General features: G+C 33.5%; 1 protein-coding gene across 9 annotated transcripts in view; it reads left to right on the top strand.

The window, feature by feature from the left end:
* ZNF280D (zinc finger protein 280D) overlaps positions 1-14,332 on the top strand; it is a 156,625-nt gene that overhangs the window by 111,007 nt on the left and 31,286 nt on the right. For 7 of the 9 annotated variants that reach the window (XR_014326447.1, XM_082846422.1, XM_082846426.1 and 4 more), the window contains 3 exons: positions 1,157-1,219; positions 6,640-6,758; positions 6,909-6,945. Coding sequence is in view for 8 of the 9 variants with exons in the window: in XM_082846422.1 (XP_082702548.1) it covers positions 1,157-1,219; positions 6,640-6,758; positions 6,909-6,945 (219 nt within the window). In the remaining variant the exon portion in view is untranslated. Of the gene's footprint in view, positions 1-1,156; positions 1,220-6,639; positions 6,759-6,908; positions 6,946-7,075; positions 8,851-14,332 lie in introns of those variants that run through there. The other 2 variants (XM_082846427.1, XM_082846428.1) reach the window with 2 other exon arrangements.

Here is a 14,332-nt window from a genome sequence, read left to right as displayed (position 1 = left end):
CAATTATTTTTGTCATGTTATGCTGAATTTATAAACTCTTTAGTAGTAGTTATCCCCAGATTGAAGAAATAAGTATTAAAAATCTTCTGAGAATGTTCTCTGGGGATTATAACTGGTCAGAGTATTTCTTTTCCCATACATACATGCTCTGCTGGTGATGGTTGCCTTGTATCTGAGACTTAGAATTGATTTGGTGTGTTGGCTACTTTAGGTCTATCATTGCAAGCTGCTGCTCCTCAAACTTTAGCTTGCATAAGAATTACTGAAAAAGTTTGTTAAAACAGATTCCTGGGCCCCACTGCCAGAGATTAATTCAGTTGCTATGTGGGAGGGTGGGGGTCACAAGACTTTGCATTTCTAAATAAGCTCCCAGATGATGCTCGTGCTACTAGTCTATGACTCCACTTTTATCTGTGCTAAGTAGTACTGTGCTAAGCCGATCCTGGTTTTCTAGTATAGGAAAGCTTTCCTTATCAGATTTAAAAGGGTGTGTAAAAGCTATCAGCATCAGCTACAAAGCTTGGTTAGGGGTTTTCTGTTCTGTGCTTAGGGGAAGCATTGTTTTAGCTCAAGAGTTCTGCTTTAATTTGTTTTTTTAAAAAAAACCTCTACTAGTAATTGCAAAGAATTCTAAATGTTTGATTTTACAAATCCATTTTACAAATGCCAACAGTGGCATTTAGCTCAACTACTGTTAACTTCCAGGATAATTTGGAATCTACTCCCCTTCCTCAACACAAACATGTTAAGTTGGTAAAGGATTTTTAAAATGATTCTTATTGGTAACCATTCATATTATAGCAAAAATGTTATTAGCAAAACTTTTAAATTGTTTCAACTCTTAACAGTTGAAGAAAATAATTTGACTTGCTTTACTTTTTTAAACTCTTGAGTATTTCCTTTTTTTATGTGAGGGTGAGGTGCTGATTGTATAAGAATATGCTTAGTTAAATACATTTCACTAGAAAATAAATAGATAAATAAGAATGTAAGCTAAAATGCTGAATGAAACAGGGATGATGAACATTATATTATTATTTATATCATAATATTTTATTCAAAACTAGAGATTTAAGTATAGACTTGATATATAGCTAATAAATTAATATGACTTACTGTATAGTAAAATTAATAAAATCTGTTTTGTCTCTCCCAGCTTTCATAGTAATCGTCCAAGTAAAAGGTTTTGTATCTTTAAGAAGTATTCAGAAGATCTCAGGTAACTAGTTGATCTTTTAAATTTTTTTCTATTGAAAAATTACATGACTTAAATCTTTTGTATATAACATTTTTATTGAGATACAGTTCATATACCATGCAATTCACACATTTAAATTATACAATTAATAGTTTTTGGTATATTCACAGAATTGTGCAGTTACCGCAGTTAATTTTAGTACGTTTTTATCACTTTAAAAAGGCACTCTGTACCCGTTAGTGGTTATCTCCATTTCCTTCCAATTCCTTTCATCCCTAAGCAACTACTAATCTACTTTCTGTCTATTTAGATTTGCCTATTCTGAACATTTCATGTAAATGGAATGATAAAATATGTGATCCTTTGTGATTTGTGTCTTCCATTTAGCATAATGTTTTCAAGATTCATCCATATTATAGCATATATCAGTGCTTCTTTTTCTTATTGCTGAGTAATATTCCATTGTATGTATATATGATAGTTTGTTTATCCATTTAGGTTATTTTAACTTTGAATCTGTTATGAATATTGCTGTTGTGAACATTTGTGTACTCATTTTTGTTTGGACATGTCTTTTCATTTTTCTTTAGTATATATCTAGGATTAGAATTGCTGGGTTATATGGTAACCCTATGTCAAGCCTTTGAGGAACTGCCAGAGTGTTTTACAAAGTACTTGATTGGTCTATATTCTCTCGCTAAATTTGTTTCAGGGGTGACCAATGGTGTCAAGATGAAATCTTCATGTATTTACACTGTAAAATGAGAACAAAAATAGGGCTGTTCAACAATATTTGATTTAAAAAAAGATACCTAAAATATGTAGTAAAGTGACTAACACTTTTTCAGTTTTGAAGTAAATTTCTTAAACCACTAGAATTCTTGAAATTAGTATGTAGTCTGTATAATTCTTTTTCCTTTTCAAATTAAGAGACGGGTACAACTTGCTTACTGTGCAGAAAGAACTGTTGATGAATATTTCTGAAGACACTGAGAATTTGGTTTTACCACACACTTAACTCAGAATTCACTGAGCACCATGTTTTTCATATTCTTCTGAATTCTTTAGACCCCACTGCTCTTTATTTTTGCTCATGTCGCCTTTGCTACCTGAAATATCAGTATGTTTGCTGCACCAAGCTAATCTATACAGATAAGGTTAACCAATAGTTGTTTTGATATTTTGGGTTAGTGGAAAAAATGGAAGAGGGGATGATATTATGTCTCAGGACCTTTGTACGTATTATTCTCTGTGACTAGTTTGCTCTTTCCCAGATTTTTGTATGATTAGCTCCTTTATCTCCTTTGGGTCTTTATTCTGATGAGTGAGCCTTTCCTTGACCACTTGATTTAAAATTATATCCTTTCTCCTGTGCTTTACCCCAGTGCTCTTTATCTCCTTTTTATGCTTCATTTTTCTCTGGATCATCTTTTATCATCTCATTCACTGTATATTTTGTTTATTTTCTGTGTCCTCTCACTAGAATGTGTGTGGTTTGGATTTTTGTCTATGCCAGGCATTGATAGTGATTAGGCACCCAGTAAATATTTGTTGAATAAATTAATGTATGCATTGAAAATGACTTATGTGGACAATAGGTCCCATCTATGATGTTGGACCAGTAGCTCACAGGGAGAGAAAAATTTGGTTCAGTTTTAAAAATATATTAGTACTAATTTTAAAACATTTACTGAATTCAAGGAAATAGATTAAGCTATATTAGAGGTTGCCTATACTGAAAATTTTTATAAGAATGAAGAGTTTTATTGCATTCAAAAGATGAGATTTTTGATTTTCACCTCACTGTTGTTAAGCTCAGTTGTGTGTTTGGTTTTTAAATGAATCATATGATTTTAAACCTCCGGGATGTTTTTCTCTCAACTTGAATAAGTCTCAGATTGAAAATTTGCCTATTTCTGTGAATGGAACATAGAAACTTATAATTGTATAGAACAATAATTTTTGTAATTATTCTTTTATTGGAATGGAATATTTGTTCTTTAGCTATTTACTGTGTATCTACTAGGTCTATAATGTAGCAGATCCTGTAAAGATAATAGTAATAATGAAGAAGTCTTGGAACCAACCTTCAGAGAATGTACATTTTATTGGGTGGGAGATAAGAGGTGAATGTAAATAACCACAATAAAGCAAGAGGGATTTTAATAAGTGCAATGATGGTTGGTTTTTTTTCAAAGGGGAGCGAGATTACTTTACTTGGAATGATCTACATAGGTGTTAGTTTACTTGGCTTTAAAGGATGAGTATTGTTTATACTGATAGAAGAGGTACAGGTGCATTTGAGTTGGAATAACACGAATAGAGGTACAGAAATGAAAAAGTTGAAGGCGTACAGAGGGGGAATGGTAGTAGTAAATGAATGGAGCATTGAAGTTATAGTGGTAATACTGAAATTGGGGGCAATAGTTTTGAGCTTAGAGCCAGATTGTAAAAGCGTTGAAAATAAGGCTAAGGAGTTTGGACTTATTTTGGAGGGCACTGGACAACCTTTGATGTTTTATATAGAATTGAATGAAACTGAAGGAAGGTTGAATCTCTTCTCACCTTTAACAATAGGGTGAATTATAGATGCATGAATCCTATTGATTAGGACTTTTGTGGTAGTTATGAATAATCTAGTAAGGACTTGGGTTAGAATGGTGAGATAGTATTATATCATCTTTAAGAAACTGGGCTGTGGAATGAAAGTGCTTGATTTCAAACCTGATCTTGACCTTTACCAGCTCTGTGTCCTTGGTACATTACTAAGCTAACTCCATCCTCTATTAAAAAGATGATAAATTATAGCATCTACCTTTTATGGGTTGTTTAGATTTAGATGAGATGGTATGTCTAAAATTGTTTGACTAGCACAGAATAAGTACTCAATAAATTGTTGATATAAAATGCTTGACATACTGACTGTTTAAGGAAGAAGAGACAGAGATAACTATAGGTTGAGCTTTATTTTCAGAGGAAATGGCATCATAAGAAAGGCCAGTCAGGATAAGTTAATTTGGGAAGGAAGTACATGATTTTAGTTTTATGAAGGTCAGTTTTTTATGTGCCAGTATGACATCTAGGGGAAAATATACAGCAGACTGTTAGACTAGAGCTTTAGGGGAGAAGTCAATCTAAGGTATGTTATTTGTTTGTATTTGTATATTGGTAAAACATTTAAAATTTTAACGTATGTGATGAACTTCAGAAATGTATTTATGCTTTATTAATAAACTGACAATAACAATGATCACATTACATGATCTATTTTTTTTCCACCTAAGCAAAAATAATTTATTAGCAGGATTCCAAAGACCCTCATGGACCCCTAGAAGGAAGAGATACAGCCAGAACATACGAGGGAAACAGAAAGCCATCAGTTACTAACACGGCTTCTTTCTAGTCTGACCTGCTGAAGCAGGATGATTTTGTCTGTTATTTTCTCTGGACATGAGTTCCATTCTCCTTTCTCTGTGTAGACCAGCTTTCTCTGTTGATGACCCAAACATAGTATTCCTAGCTTCCCACATTTTCCCAGATCAAGAAATGTGATTATATATCCCAATTACAAATCCCTGTTCAGAGAAGGCTTGAGTTAGACATTCCATCCCTGGTCCAATTAACTATGTCGAGTGGAATAGGCATTTAGCTACTTACCATTGAGACTACTTTTAGTGACTGTTGAGGGCAGTTTGTTAATAGAAAAAGACTAATTATTAAATTTAAGTATTTAAATCTTAACTTTCCTTAAGCTTAGAAATATTCCATTTAGAAATCTAGTACATTTAATAATCACTTTCGGGACTTCCCTGATAGTGCAGTGGTTAAGAATCCGCCTGCCAAGGCAGGGGACACGGGTTTGAGCCCTGGTCCAGGAAGATCCCACATGCTGTGGAGCAACTAAGCCCGTGCACCACAACTACTGAGCCTGAGCTCTAGAGCCTGCGAGGCACAACTATTGAGCCCGCGCACCTAGAGCCAGTGCTCCACACAGGAGAAGCCACCACAATGAGAAGCCCACGCACTGCAAGGAAGAGTAACCCCCACTCACCACAACTAGAGAAAGCCCACTTGCAGAAACGAAGACCCGACGCAGCCATAATAAATAAATAGATTTATTTAAAAAAATCACTTTCAAGCGGGCCTTTAAATAATGTTTGATAAAGTTCATTTAAGCTGAACAGACTAGAATTTTTTATTTTAAAGTCTCATTTACACTTCAGTTACCTTTAAACAATGTAACATCATTTATACATTTAATATATTTGATTTTCTTTTAAACAGCTCTTCAGATGCTTGACCCCAAGCTCCCAAGTGCTTAACTCTAATAAACATAATAAATTAAACACAGTGGCTTTCTAAGTTCTCTGAAACATTCACATATTTTTGCAGGCTTAATATTTTAAAATAAAACTCAAAGCTAAAAGTTTAAACACATTTTAAATTAGAGTCTTAAGACCAATTTTACATACTATAATACGCCAGTTATGTTTAAATACTTCAAATAGCAAATGCTGCACAGTTTGATCCAATAAGCATAAAAACTATTTGTGAATTCAAAAAAAATGTATTGATGACTATGGGAATTGCTTTCTAACCTTTTTGAAAATATGTAATCATTACATATTTAAGAACTGCAGTACTCAGTGAAGTTTTGTTAAGGGAACAAGTAGTTTAGGTCCAGGCAAGTGGGCCAGTTCAGAGTACTGGGATGCTGAGGAACTCAGACTTTGGACTTCAATAGTGAATTAGCTACTTCAGTTAATTCAGTGTTATAGAAGAATAATACCAACCTTGGATGCTTGTGGTGAGAATAAACTAAATAATATATAGGAAAATTTTTAACACATAGTATACAACGATAGCAGCTACGACAATGATCTGTTTTAAAAGCGTTCACATTTCTAATTTTTTCCTCACCTAGAAAACACTAGATAAAGGTTCCATTAGAGCACAGACTGTATTTTTTGGTCGTCATTGTATTCACAATACAGTACACTAGTAGTACAGTATGTGTAACGACAGCCTTAGTAAATATACACTGACTAATGTATATATTGTACATTTATATATACTGAACTCTTGTTTTGCAGATGGGCATAGGCACAAATAGACTGTGACTTGTCAAAGTGACCCATGTTGTTAGTGGAGCCAAGACTGGACTGTAGGTCTCTTGACTCTTAGTTTTCAGTAACTGGTATGAGAGAGAAAAGTTTATAAAGCAAAAATACTTTCTGTAAATAAATGGTAGTATAATTTGAATATGACTATGACATTTTCTAGAGAATCATTTCAGTTATATCAAGTTTATATAACAAAAATTGGAATGACAGTTATGACACAAAAAGCAAATCACGGAAAAGTATTCATTGAACTGGTGTGTGGATTTTCATAAAAGATAAAAACATTTTCTTTTATACTATTTGCTTTGTTTTTTATAGGGGCATTACTCTAGTGTGCCTTAATTGTGATTTCCTAACTGATGTTTCTGGCTTAGATAATATGGCTACACACTTAAGTCAACATGAAACTCATGCTTGTCAAGTTGTAATAGAGAAAGGTACGTATATAAAATTGTTTTACTTTGGATTTTTGATATTTATTCCGGTATTATTGGTCAGCCACAGTATGTGCTCTTTACTAAATCGTTTTTCTCACTCATCATATTTCATATGCTGTTTTAAATATAATACTTTTCTTCTAATTTCAGTTTCTGTTTGTATCCCAACTTCTGAACATCTTTCTGAGTAAGTGTAATTTTTATTCAGTGCATTTTACTTTGATGGATTTTAGCACTATTGCATTTTTAAATGTATCATTAACAGAAATGAAAAATATTAAAGTATTTTGTTTTTTTTGTTGTTTTTTTTTTTAAAGCTGCTTGTTGAAATAGGTTCCTGCTCTATGGAGCTCGTGACCTGGTGCAAGACAAGTTGGAATTTCCTAAGTTCAAAGTTCTGAGATGTTTTCTTACACAAAGGCAGTTAAGCAGCCAAGTTCATGACACTAGCTCTCATTATTCAGCTCTTTTCAGCTTCAAATGGGACTAGATTCTTATTCCACCTTATCTTTGTGTCAGGTTGACATATCTTAACATACGTTTTTTTTTCTCCAGTTGGCTCTCTCCAAAAATAACTTTTGTTGCTGTGGTCATTTCTTACTTTGCTTAAAATAATTTGTGTTTTTCTCTGCTGTACTTGACTTCAGAATAATATGTTCCAAATGATATGGCTGTTTGTCTTTTTGTCTGTTTTGTCTGCTTTCTTAATTTCTTATAAGTCTTAAGTTTTTTAGGCCAGATGATTGTCTTTTTCCTCATTCGTTGTCTGTCATTGTGCTATTTTTCTTATTTTTCAGATGGAGAAGCAGCCCAGAGATTTCAAAAAATGTTCAGGGTACACCTGGACAGTGTCCCCCTTCGATGGACACAACTGATGCCTGTTCTCTCTTTCCAAGGAATGTGACTAATTTGACTGTGGGACCTGCTCTAGGTTGTGGTCTCAGGAAATCAGATCTTGGGGAGACTCCCTTCTCTCATGGCTGGCCTTCCATGAGGCTGATGTTGATATAGCCAGAGATGGTATCAAGGCCCACCAAATAGAGCACAGCTTCCCACTGGGGGCTTTGGCTCTTGATCTTAAGCTCGTGGGTCACTTCTGGCCAAGAAAATCAAATCTGTGCTTCAGTGTCCCAGTTGAAGTTTAGTCATTTTGGCTGCTTCCCTTTAATCTTCCTCTAGCATGAATGCATCCAAGGAATACAAAAGCTCCGGTTATTAGGAAATGGTTATTTTTCATATCCTTGGAACAACAGGTCCCTACAATTATGTTCCAAAATTTCACTTATTTTTACTGTTATTTAAAATGTATTACCCAGGAGTAACTTCATAGTTTTTTAACAGCATCAATTATCAGATTTTTTATTTTTAAAAAATTTAGTTTAATTTTGATAGCTTGGTTTTATGTTCTCCAAATGTATTGATGTCTATTTTTATATTCTTTTCTTTAAAACTGTTGTTTAGTGTTTGCTTTATTTTGTTAAGAACTCCAAGATATTCCCTAGAATTCTCTACAGATTTCCTATAGCTGCTTATTTATAGCTTTTTAATTTGGCTGTTGTTCAGACCGTTAGACATGATTATATCCATTCTTATTTCGGGATTATTATTATTAATATTATCTTAATAATTGTGAGTTCTAAGGTGTAAAGAATTGACAAAACCTATTCTTGGAGACCTTAAAACAAGGTTTTTTAAAAATTTCGTTTTATTTTTTTATACAGTAAAACAAGTTTTAAAGTTGCATATTTGTACATCTAATACATAATACCTACTTAGCTATTAATAGTTCCTTTGGGTAGTGGTAACATTAAAAAAATATAAGGGCCAATAATGCACTTGTTTCTATCATATATAAAACGTATTTCCACATATATATATTTTTTAAAGTTGACATTTGTTTATTTTAGTTACATTGACTATAGCTCTAATAAACAGTTTTGATGCTATTATTTTGTTTTAATAAAAATTCTGTTGTTTAAGTGCCTCAGGAATTATTTACTAATAAAGAATTTCATGTGAAAGCTGTAGATTTAATCATATAAACAGGAGCATTGCCTTTATTGTTTCATGGAAGCCCTATTATTTGGCCTGCACACTGAGAGCTGTATCTACTTAGTGCATCTTGCTTTTTTTCCTCTGGCACAATTGAAAGGTCACTGTTTATACTCTACCAACTTATTGAATTTTAATGACATGTAAAATACCTTTTGTGATCTTAGTTGCCGTAAGGGTTAGGCAGGCTCTGGAAATATGACTCAGTCATGTTTTTTTACTCTGAAGTCAGAACTTGCTCAGTTTTACTTTGAAACAGATTTAAAGCCAGTATAGATGACTACTTATTACGAAATGTGCTTCTTGCAATTAATAATCAAAAAATTTGAACCCATTAGTTTTAAATTTCCAAACTAATTTCTACGGTAAATGAATAATTTTTCAAAAGCTCTGGAAGTGGCTTGTCTCTCAGTAGGTGAATTTGGTGTTATGCTAGTCTTTATTTCCTTATCTGTCTCTAGGAAGTTTTGTCATTCACCCTCTTTCTACCCAGTTTTTTTTTTAATTTAAAAATTTTGTCCAGAAACAACTTCTTTACATTTTTAACATAAGTTCCTTTTTCATTTATAGATATTTGCTCTACCTTGGCTATAGTTTAAAAATATGAGAAATTGTATTCTTGATATAGCAATGTAGGAGTACTGCTTTGTGTTCTTCCATAGGATTCTGTTTTATAGTATTATCAAGTTCATTTTCTTAAAGTTTAAACTCCTAAAGTTCTATCACCTATAACTTCCTTTTTAAAAAAATAATTTAAATAAAACACCTAAGGCAGCTAGTACAAAACTTGTTGATTATAGGCAGTTGGTCATATTTTAATTTTGTGCTAATGAGTTTTAGCTTGAGTCTAATCCCTCCTTGCCATCAGGTTATTCTAAATAGTTTATTCACCTGATCAGAAATTGCCATTTCATGCATGTGTGCTTTTGGTTACCACTGAAAAAAAAATGAGATTGGTTCAGTTTAAGTCCATCGCTCTTTTGAGAAAAAATGACTGCTAAACTACAGAGACTTGGATTCTTGCCATTTTTATGATATTTTGGCATAACTCCTCACCTCTTTGGGCTTCATTTGTTTATTCAGCAAATATTTCTTGAACATCTGCTTTGTGCCTGGCACCCTTCTAAGTGCTAGAAAAATGGACTGAAATCTCTGCCCTCACAGAACGAACATTTTAGTGGTGAAGGACAGACAATATAAAGTAAATAAAGTATATAGTATGTTAGATAGTCATCAATACTATGGAGAAAAATAACATAGGGAAGGGGAATAAGAAGTACTGGGTGGGAGTTTGGAGGCTGCCATTTAAAATTTGGTAGTCAGGGAAGGTCTCACAGAGAAACGACATTTGAGTAAAGACCTGAAAGAAGAACTGCATGGAGACTGGTCTGGCTGCAAATAAGTGATTAAGAGGGAGAATAGTAGGAGTTGGGGCTTGCAAGGTAATGTGGGCCATGTGTATAGGACGTTATGGACCATTGTAAGGAATTCGCCTTTTACTATGAGATAAGTAGCTATTAGAGCATTTTGAATAGAGGAGTGTTTTATACCTCAATAAAACCCACAATCAACGAAAACCTTTAAATATAGAAGTGTGTCTGTATTACCATAGCTGCTGTCTTCGGAATAAGCTGTAGAAGACCAAGGACAAAATCAGGGGGATTAATTAGGAGGTTATTGTAATAATCTAGGTATGAGATGGTGGGGATTTAGGCTAGGCTGCTAGCAGTTTAGGTGATAAAGAGTTTTGATTTGGGACATGTTTTGAATTCGTTGATGGTTTATATGTGAAGTGTAGAAGAAAGAAAGTTTTGAGGATGATTCCAGTTATTAGTGTGAGCAACCGCAAAGATGGCATTGATATTAACTGAGATAGGGAAGACTAGAAGTAATAGATTTGAGAGGGAAGATGATGACTGTGATTTGGGACATATTTTAGTTTGTGATATCTGTTAGATATGCAAGTTGAGATGTCATAAGCATTCACCTGTATGAATTTAGGGGGGTGTTCTAAGCTGTAAATATCATTTAATGTCATGGGAATAAATACAAGTAAAACTGGGGAAAACTGAGTAAGGTTGGTATATGTATCACTGTCAACATCCTGCTTATGCTTTTGTGCTATAATTTTTTACTGTTATTTTATATTATAAGATGTTATCATTGGTGAAACTGGACAAAGGGAATATGGAATCTCTCTGTGTTATTTCTTATAACTGCATGTGAATATACAATTATACCAAAATTTAAAATTCAGTGAAAAAAACTCATGGGACTATATGAGATCACCAAAGGATACAGTAGAGAGAGAGAAAGGACAGGGTCCACAGGCTGAGCTCTGGGGAATCTGACAATAAAAGGTCAGGGAGATGAGAAGGAATTGGCAAAGGAAACTGAGGAGTGGCCGATGGTATAGAAAGAAAACCAGGGGAGTGGCAGTGTTCTTGGAGCCTCAGTTACCCTATTTGTAAAATGTGAGTGCTGACTTGTTCTAGACTTCTGAGATTCTATTATTCAATATTGGTTATACTTACATTGTCATAATTTGTTCTTATGACAAGATAAATTTAGAATGCCACGTATCCTATTCCCAGTAGCAGAAACAGGGACTCTCTGACCTTGAGAAAATTAAATGTTCACATTATTTCTCAGCACATTTAACTCTTTCATAGGCTTTTGTAAAAGTAGTTCTCTTATACTTCTATTAAAGAAGGTAAGTAGGTCATTTTTTCCCAGGTTCTGTACTGTACAACTAATGTCCATAATTTATAAGTTGGGGGGAAAAGTTTCCGTGGTCAAATAAATTTAGGCAATGCAAGTTAAAGTTAAATGGATTCTTTGATATGGGCTTTTTCATGCTGTATGTGACTTGTGAATGTCTAAGAGAATATTTATTTGACCTTAGAATTTTTTTCTTTGAATACTTATTCACTTCTTAATCTCCATGGAATAGTGTGTAGAATACTGATCTGGAGTAATCCTTCAAATTTTATGAACTGGGAAATAAAAAGTAGTTGTGTAGTTTTGCCTAAGATGGATTCCTAGACATTTCATTTATGTTTCTGAATCATTTGTAAGATAGTGTTTGTAACTAGAGACTAGCAATGTACATTTTTATATTTTTAGAAATTATATCAGAAAAATGATGTCCTCATTATTATGTTTGTAAAATCTAATAAGTGCGTAACAGGGACAGACCAGTTACTAGTTTATTCTGCCTCTGATTATAGCAGCAAGAGATATTTTTGTTGGAGAGTATGGTTACTTTACATGATTTCACACTAAGAAGCTTAAGAATCTCTCATTATCTGTTTCTAACTTCTCTAACTCCTTATGCTTAGCTTATCAATCTACCCACTTACCTATTTTTCTTGAGACTATTTTCAGCCTTTTATTATCTGTTAAGGAATTTCTTATATAGTAAAGTTTTACTTCCTACTTAAACAGCTTCAGGAGAACTTCTTTGATACTAAGATTAGGTGATTTGAAAGCCAGCTTCATTTTAAACCCTCTCAGACCCTTAAAGGTACAGTGTGGTTTAGTGGTTAAAGAGCGTAGGCTCTGCAGTTGATTGCCTAGTTTGGAGTTCCTACCCTGCTGTTTACTAGAACATGTGTGACTTTGGGTAGGTTACAGACTTCTGCCTCATTCCTCATTTGTAAAATGCATGTAAACAACAGTACCTGTTCATAAAGTGTAGAGGGAATTAAATGAGTTAGTATACGTATATAGTACTTAGAAAGTGATTGTCACATAGGAAGCACTGTGTAACTGTAAAGTTATCATTGTTACTCATTATTTTTCATAATTTTACTTCTGTGTGCATTTTATTCAGATAGAATTATCCTAATCTTCAGCCTGCTTTTCATTCTAACCATCTCATACCATTTTCACAAATCATTTATGTTAACTTTCTTTTCCTAACCCAGTAAATCTTTCTTAAGAGCTAATTGTTTGAAGCACGTATTAGTCATAAAATTAGATTTTTGGTGTCTGAAGCTCAATAAACTTGTAGTTTTAGGGAATAGTTATGAATCCTAGGTTCATTTTAGTAATTTCTGTCTTTAAAAATAGTATAAATCATTTTTTCCTCTAAATTATACTGCCTTATACTGACCACACTGTGGTTCATCTCATCTTTCAGCCCACATCTCTGATTTTGAGATCCTTCTACGGCCTCACTCTAGTCACTGGTATTTGCCCACCTGGAAGACCATACGTTCCTCTACAAACGTGGAGAAGCTACTGTGATCTCTTTTTCTATATCATTTACTGAAATGTAGGAATCTACTGTTTTTAATCCTCCACACTGAAAAGTATCTTTATCCTTACTTCTGTGAAGTGTAGCGTTGGGAAAGGAGTACAGCTTTAAAATAAGGCAGTCCAGGTTTAAATCCTGGTTGTATATCTAACCAGCTCTGTAGCCTTGTGAATATTACTTCACCTTATCTTCCTCATTAGTGAAAGGTATGTAATAATTTTTTGCAGGGTGGCTATAAGAAATAGAGATAATCTGTGGATGTTAAATTATTAATTTAAATAATTCAAATTATTTAAATAATTAAAATTATTTGGCACTGGCCTGACAAAAAATAATCATTCAATAAATGAATGTTGTTGGTGCCATTGTTGCTCTAGCTGCTGCTGCTGCTGCTAATATTGCTACTAATTACTGCTGTTCCTGCTGCTGCTCCAGCTGTTACTGCTGTTAGTACTGTTATTACTGCTGCTACTTACAGGAGACCCTGGGAACTACATATCAGTGGAATCTTCTCATCATTGAGAGTTTTAGTGGCAATCCACTAACTGTACTAACTGTACTGCAGTTATTTGTAATTTTGGCTCATAGTTCTTGGAGTATATTCCTCCAAACTGCTGGATGGAGGGCATTTTATTACAGTGTTCAATTGCACCTCATATAATTCTCAAATATCAGAATTTGATTGTAGTTCTGACTTTTCCTATCTAAAAACTGTGAAACAACAAATACCCTTGTTGAAAACTGGTACATAATCCTCTCTGCTTAGGAGGAAAACTTTTTTTTAGCTTACAGAATTTCTTTTTTAAAGAAAACCTTTTATTAATTATTGCCAGGCATTCATTTCCAGTCGGCTACTTATATAATACTACTAAACTTATGAAAAATGTGTAATTGTGCTAGTAAAGTGGCTGTTTTCTTTTGTAGACCTTTGAGATGATTTTTTTTAATCTGCTTTTCTCAGATATTAGATTGTAACTCATCATGGAATTGCTCTTTTCTATCATGTTTCTCCCTTTTTTTCCCCTTTTTCCATTTTCTTCTGTATATCTACCTGGATAGATTAATTATTAAATAGAATGGAAGTAAAGTTTTAAATTTTGTAAGGTTTGTTCTCTTGACAAAAAGTTGAGAATAGGTATTTCTCTCTAGCAGTCTTAAGAGCATAAGAATCCATAGTAAATCTATAATAACTCAAGCTTGGAAAACCTGTCTACTTATTGAAAGATGTCTATTTATTGACTGAATCAAATGTTCTAAAAGC

This window comes from Leucopleurus acutus (assembly GCF_964270905.1).
Source record: "Leucopleurus acutus genome assembly, chromosome: 1".
In the NCBI taxonomy this organism is placed as follows: Eukaryota; Metazoa; Chordata; class Mammalia; order Artiodactyla; family Delphinidae; genus Leucopleurus; species Leucopleurus acutus.
The sequence above is the reverse complement of the archived record's forward strand: the minus strand, read 5'-3'. Positions and strand labels throughout refer to the sequence as shown.